The 6,666-nt window shown below is 36.3% G+C and overlaps 1 protein-coding gene and 1 pseudogene across 1 annotated transcript; one reads left to right on the top strand and one right to left on the bottom strand.

Annotated features, from left to right (window-relative positions):
• Positions 1-2,912: 2,912 nt before the first annotated feature.
• Positions 2,913-3,376, bottom strand: LOC143636221 (uncharacterized). Its single transcript, XM_077103872.1, has 2 exons — positions 2,969-3,376; positions 2,913-2,924 (listed from the first exon to the last, which is right to left on the bottom strand). The coding sequence occupies exons 1-2, from the start codon at positions 3,374-3,376 to the stop codon at positions 2,913-2,915; spliced, it is 420 nt and encodes a 139-aa protein (XP_076959987.1).
• A 2,074-nt stretch (positions 3,377-5,450) lies between these two features.
• Positions 5,451-6,494, top strand: LOC143636220 (cyclin-dependent kinase F-4 pseudogene; annotated as a pseudogene).
• The last annotated feature ends 172 nt before the right edge of the window (positions 6,495-6,666 follow it).

Below are 6,666 nucleotides of genomic sequence, written 5' to 3'. Positions count from 1 at the left end.
ATCTTTCTCGGTTCTTGAAATCGTTTATAGAAGTCTCGGTTATTATATGTACACTTATCATAAGTATGAATTTTCTCATCTCATCTATAAATACGTCCACCTTGATATTCAAATATGTTTTTCCTTGATTTGAAGGCTATGTTAAGAGTGAATGAGTATAAGAGTGACAACGTTGTATGTTAATTTCCTCTTCCATCTTCGAATATGTTTTTTCCTCTATCGCGCTAGAATCAACATCTTCTCTCATTCCCTTCCATTCACCATGGCCGGTTTTGCTGTCACTAGGCATGCTTCATTGTCTAGAAGATGGAGAAATAATAAGCCAAAGTCTATTTAAACAAAGTTGTCCAAATACAATTCTTCAACACAAAGGGCACACAATATGCGTTTGTTAAGTTTTGGAGAAAGGATGAGAGACACATGACATTATCTGTATCGTTTGTCTAGATATGAAGTTTGAAGCTATGTAGGGACATACATGAATGAATGTGGGCAAACTTGTGTACTAAGGTTGGTTTTTAATGCGTGTATGCATTTAATTTGGGTGTCCATTGGTTCATTTTGGAATTTTTGAAACTAGTGATGGATCCATAAATTTGTTATATGAGGAGACAATTGATTAAGCTAAAATTCGTCTATTTAGAAACAACAAATAATACAAAACACTTAATAAGTAGGCATTGATGAGTATTTGATACATTGGTAAGAAAATACGAGTACAAATAATCTAATAAGCTAGATAACTTGTTAGGCAAACGGGTTGAATCTGCAATGTCTCAAACAATAAACTAATTAGGCAACTTGGTTAAATTGAGTTTGATTTATTGTGTCCAACCTCGAATAGGGTATGTTTGGTATGAGTAAGGAATGACAAGAGAATGTAATGGTCGGAGGTATTCTTGAATATTAAACAACCCAAATTATCGTCATTCCATTATCCTAATTGGTTAACCTATAAAAACGAAATAAATCATTATTTTTTGTTATTTAATAGGACCGAAACTCCACATAAATGAAATAAAAATAGTAAAGATATCACTGCCTCAGAATAAAAGAAACGTTACCAAAAAAGTTGCAGTGGTGGTGGCGGCGGTTATGGTGGTGGCAATGGCGACAGTGGTGGTGGTGGTGGCGGTGGTGTGGTGTGGTGGCGGTAACAGTGATGGTGGCAAAGGTGGTGATCAGGCGGTGACAGTATTGGTCAGGTGTGGTAGAGGCGACAGTGGCAGGTGATGGTGGCGGGGCGGTGGTAGCAAACTAGCAATGGGGTGTATAGCCACTTAACCAAGGGCTGGGCCGTTTGGGCTTTTAGTTGGGCCAGTTACTAGTTTTTCTTCTTGCACCATTGGATTAATTACTAAAAATTTCCACATACTATTCTACTAATATCGAAAGGGGAATCGTATCTTAGTGTCCTCAGCTATCACTCCCACTGATAATAACATTCTTTTTGTAATATACAGTTGACTCAACTAGTATGAAAGAACATAATAACCATAGATTTTTTATGTTCCATAAAGCTTATAGATTAATAATTAACAATAACTATGAGTATTTCAATATTCTATATATTCCAAATATTCAATATTCTATAAATTCAGCATCACGCTCCAACGCATTTTAGTCCCAAAAGCCGAGGCGCGACACACTCAATGTGAAAAAAATAAGGCCTAGTTATCAAGTAAACCTTTCACAAACCTGGTTATCAAATAAACCTTCCATAATTTCTTCACACCTTGGTTGTTTTTTCATATAAACCTCCAACAGACCTGTAACTTTAACCAATTTTGACCAAAACTATATCAGGCACGCCATTTCCTCATGGGCTTTTTGAACCAAGGATGTAACTAAGCTTAAAGTTTGACCCGTTGAAGTCAACTTTCTATGGTGGTAGCAATCATTTCTGTACAATCAAGAATCTTGTTTCTTTTTGTTCTAAAAGTAGAAAAGGTTCAAGCTTTAAGAGTATCAAGAACCTAAATGTAAAGAAATGCACACATACCTCCACCCGCACACTCGATAAAAGCATAAACTTGAGAAAGCCGTTACCGACAGCACCAGAGATCTTGGGTCAAGAGGCCACCCTAAATTCATTGTTCAGAAAAGTTCCAACAAGAAACATACATCCTTTTGCACCTGCAAGTAAATTTCACTCATATAGAAGAATCATACACTTTCAAATATCCCCAAAGTTAAATAACCATCAGTAGCGGTAAAATCCAACTCGCTTAAAACTGATAGATTGCAAAGAGCCAAGTTTTACAACTTTAACATACTACAAATTCCAATGATTAAGAGGATAATACAAAAAATAACTTAAAACATATAATGATTGATTCATAAATACTTTATCCACAAGCTACAAATCAAAACTAAAATTGCAGTTATGTAACTTACAATTTGATGATTATCAACACTTAAAATACAATTTTTGTAGTTCCAAACTTCCAATCTAAATAAATCATGATCAAATCAACCAATATGAACATTGTTCTCAATTTTTCATTCCTTCCAAAGTCCAAACTATTAGATCCATTAAATTCTGAAATCGAAGACTCGAAAGCATGTAGCATATAAATATTGCATCATCATTACTTGCTCCACAATCTACAAATCAGACTAACATTGATGAAATCATAATCCAATCAATGAAAACAAACACTGTTCTTTCTCAACTTTTCCATCCATTTCAAACTATTAAATCCATTAAATTAAAAAACGAAGGCTCGAAACCACGTAGCATCATCAAAATCAAAAACTTATCAAATATATTCATCGAGTTCGAATTAAACTAGATTTAATCAACAAAGATGAACACTGTTCTCAAATTTTCATTCATTTCAAACTATCATATCCATTAAACCAACCAATTCGAAGGCTCGAAACCACATAACATCATCAAAATCAAAAACTTATCGAGACACCTATTAAACCGAAACAACATTCAATTAAACTAAACAAAACATACCAAAACAAACCCCACATCCTTAGGCACCGTAACCACCACCTCTCCACCACTAACCACCGCCGTAGCCATCTCCGGCACCGTACACTCCGGCAACCTAACCCGACACAAATCCACCAAACCCGAACCAGCTACTCCATCATCCGGTCTCACCACAACTTTAATCACACCAGGAGATATCTCAATAGCACGTGCAGCAATCTCACCGCCAATATTATCATCAGTTTCAACCACAAACTTCAACGAATCAGACGTTTCTTGAATCGAAACGACGGCGTCGGAGTAGAAGGGAAGCTCGAGGACTTTACTGAAGATGTGAGGGAGTCGTTGGAGCTTCTTTTGACGGCGGGTTGGAATGGGATCGTATACGATGATGTTGTTCTGCTTGTTGGATGTTGGGTGAATCTTCATGGGTGTTGGAATTTGGGAAAGTGTAAATCCTATAGGTTACAGATCTTATGTTAATGAATGTTTAACTGGTAAGTGAGTTTGTGTTTTTTGAGGTTTATGGTGTGTGTGTGTATATTATATTGTGTTTTTATATTAAAAGTTTGGGATTTGTGAAAAAGAGAGTGGGGAAAAAGATGGAAGTGAAGTTCCATGAAAATTACAGGTAAGGTTGGAGAAGGCAAGTAAAGTTAAAATACGCGTTAATCAAATAATAATATGAATATTTTGTTGTTTGAATAACAAATGAGCTACTGGTTAAATAATAACTCGTATTTTAATTTACAGAAAGCCTTTACCTCTGGTTAAATCATCACTCGTATTTTGATCCGAAGAAAGCCTTTACCTAAGAGATAAAACTAGTTTAGTTCAATAATCAAAGTAATGAACGTCATCTACTCGCTTAGTCTCACATCGTCATCTGGTGCCGTCGACATAAATGATTGGGGTGGGGGGGGGGGTATGAATTGAAATTAAGTCATATGAAATGTCAAGTCTCTCTTATCCATCTATCATCAATTTATTGGTATTAAAGTTTTAAGTTTCTTGTGGATTGAAAATAGAGCTAGAAACTTGGACTTAGATTGGACAAGATGGAGAAGGTTTGCGATTTAATTATGATATGTGTAGTTTTTGTATTGTCTTGTTGCCCAATCTTACTAGCTACTTGCTAGTGGGGTGTTGGGCATGTGTTTAATGAAGTTTGCACTTCAAAAAAAAGAAAAAAAGAAAAAAAAAACTACACCTTATATTTGGAAGGAATTTTACTCACAACTTGAGTACCATTAAACTAATAGATTATGAGTTTTACTTAAGTAAACATACTTTCACATCGGGGAATGCAAGTTCGTTACCTCGATGCCAGTTCATGGGACGTTAGTTGTAGAAGCTTTCGCAAATGTTACATGTTATATGTCATTAGATTTTCTTTTAGAGTTTCTATGTTACATCATGTGAACTTTTAAAGTTTTAATAAGAAACACGTTACCATTACATTTGTCTTTACATTTGACGAGGGTAATTAAGGATTAGACAAGCAAATTTAATGGATTGCCACGCATATGAAAGTAAGTGAAGGAACCAAGAAGTTGACTAGCGAAATCATAATATATGGCACCTCCTTAGTAAGTAAAAACACGGGGTTGTCAAAGGAATACAACGGTAGACTGGCGAGCCATGAAACTTTTTTGTAGGTTCCGTCTTACTTGAAAAGATAATCTTTGTTTCTTTACTCATATTGAATTTGAAAATCGAAATAAAAAATGAATGATTATTGATGATTTAGGAGGGTTGTAATAAGGGCTGAAAATCGAACAAATCAGAGGCTTTTTGTCATCGAGGTTGGTTGCCTGATCCAATGATGCTGGAGTTGACACTCGACAGCTGTGATAAAAGCGAAGGGCATAACTCAAAAGGCCAAAAGCGCAAAGGGTCGGGTGTTATATTTTAATTTTTGTAATTGTATTTTCGATTTCACATTTATTTAACTATTATTTAGGTTTTGTATGTTAACTAGGTTATTGGTTCACTTTATCTTTAATTCTAGTCTTCGCTTAATATAATGCTATGGCCGTTTGTCCGATTTAATTGTACATGTTTAGAATTTAGTAAATTATATGATTTCTTTAAAAGTTACATAAAATATGTAGTGTAGTATTTATGATACTTGAAAATAATCATGATAAGATATTTGATAAATATTACATTTAATATTTCATGAAAAGATAAAAATAATCAGTAACATAAATTTTATAATTTAAAAATATAAGGATATTTGAATAATATACTTATAAAGAGTAACTAATTAATATTATCGGGCCGAGTGAGAGAAATCCTCAAGGAGTTGCATAAATAAGCAACCATATATGCAATCACTACTTCACAAACAACAATATTCAGTTCTTCGTTTTCGATCTCTCAATCCCTTTGTTGCGTGTTCGGTAAGTAACCATTTATTTGCAGTTCTAGCTTATTAATTCCACCTTCCTATACGTGTTTCTTGATTATAATAATCTTGTATGTATAGGCAGTAAGTACCATGGACAAATATGAAATAATCGAACAACTTGGAAGCGGTGCATTCGGTGTTGTTTGGAAGGCCTTCAACAAGCAGACTTGTGAAACCGTGGCGATCAAGAAACTGCTAACAAAGTACGAATCATCGAACAAGACCATGATGCAAAGAGAAGTCAAAGCACTCGTATTCAACAGCCATGAGAACATCGTCAAACTCAAGGATTTAATCAATGATCACAACACCATCTTCCTGGTATTTGAATGCATGCAAGGCAGCCTCCACGATCTTATGGTTTATCGATCAAGGCTTCACGCGCCGTTCTCAGAAGCCGAGGTTAGACACGTCTGCTTTCAAATCTTTAGAGGTCTCGCATGCTTGCACCCAAACGGCTACCTTCACCGTGACCTCAAGCCCGCGAATGTTCTAGTTTCCGGTGGTCTAGTTAAGATTAGTGATTTTGGTGCCGCCTGCGAGATAGACGACGGGCCGTACACGGATATCGTTACAACAAGTTGGTATCGTGCCCCTGAGGTCTTCCTACATTCGGAGACTTACGATTCGGCTGTTGATATGTGGGCGATGGGCGCGATAATGTTTGAGCTACTCGCCTTTCGACCATTGTTTCAAGGTTCTTCCGATCCACGAGTGTTCCACAGAATCTGCTACGTGTTAGGCGCCCCGACGAAAAGTTCATGGTTCGAGGGACTTGAACTTGCAAGAAATATGAAGTTTGAGTTTCCAAATTATCCCGGTGTGCGGCTTTCTGAATTGTTACCGATGGCGAGCTTCGGAGCGGTTGATCTGATCGGTTCACTTCTTTCATGGTCTCCACACGCGAGGCCCACTGCTATGGAATCGCTTCGGCATCCTTTCTTTCATGGCTGTTACCTAGAGGACCCCGAGCCTTCCTCACCACCTGTGTTCGAAAAGTTGATGGAGAAGATATCAAGTTCGAAAAGTTGTGAAAGAGTTGCGGATGCACGTGAAGATGATCTGATTCGATTGCTTCCTGAAAATCCCTTTGAGTTTATGATGGAGAAGAAGGGTGAATTAGTTGCAATTTGAATGTCACTTTTCTATGTTTTTGAGTTTAGGGTTTATAACTCGGATCAAACAGTTGTTATGTACTTATGTGAATTTTAAACTGTTTTTGGTTTATATCTTTTGGGATGGTACACTTGGTTTGGTTATATGTCACGACTTTTTTTTGTTAATTGTCTTCAAGCCTAAAGATAAT

This window comes from Bidens hawaiensis, unplaced genomic scaffold (assembly GCF_021521415.1).
Source record: "Bidens hawaiensis isolate Kalapana, Puna unplaced genomic scaffold, B.hawaiensis_p1.1 tig00007840_1, whole genome shotgun sequence".
Lineage (NCBI taxonomy): Eukaryota > Viridiplantae > Streptophyta > Magnoliopsida > Asterales > Asteraceae > Bidens > Bidens hawaiensis.
This window is presented reverse-complemented; position numbering and strand designations above follow the sequence as displayed.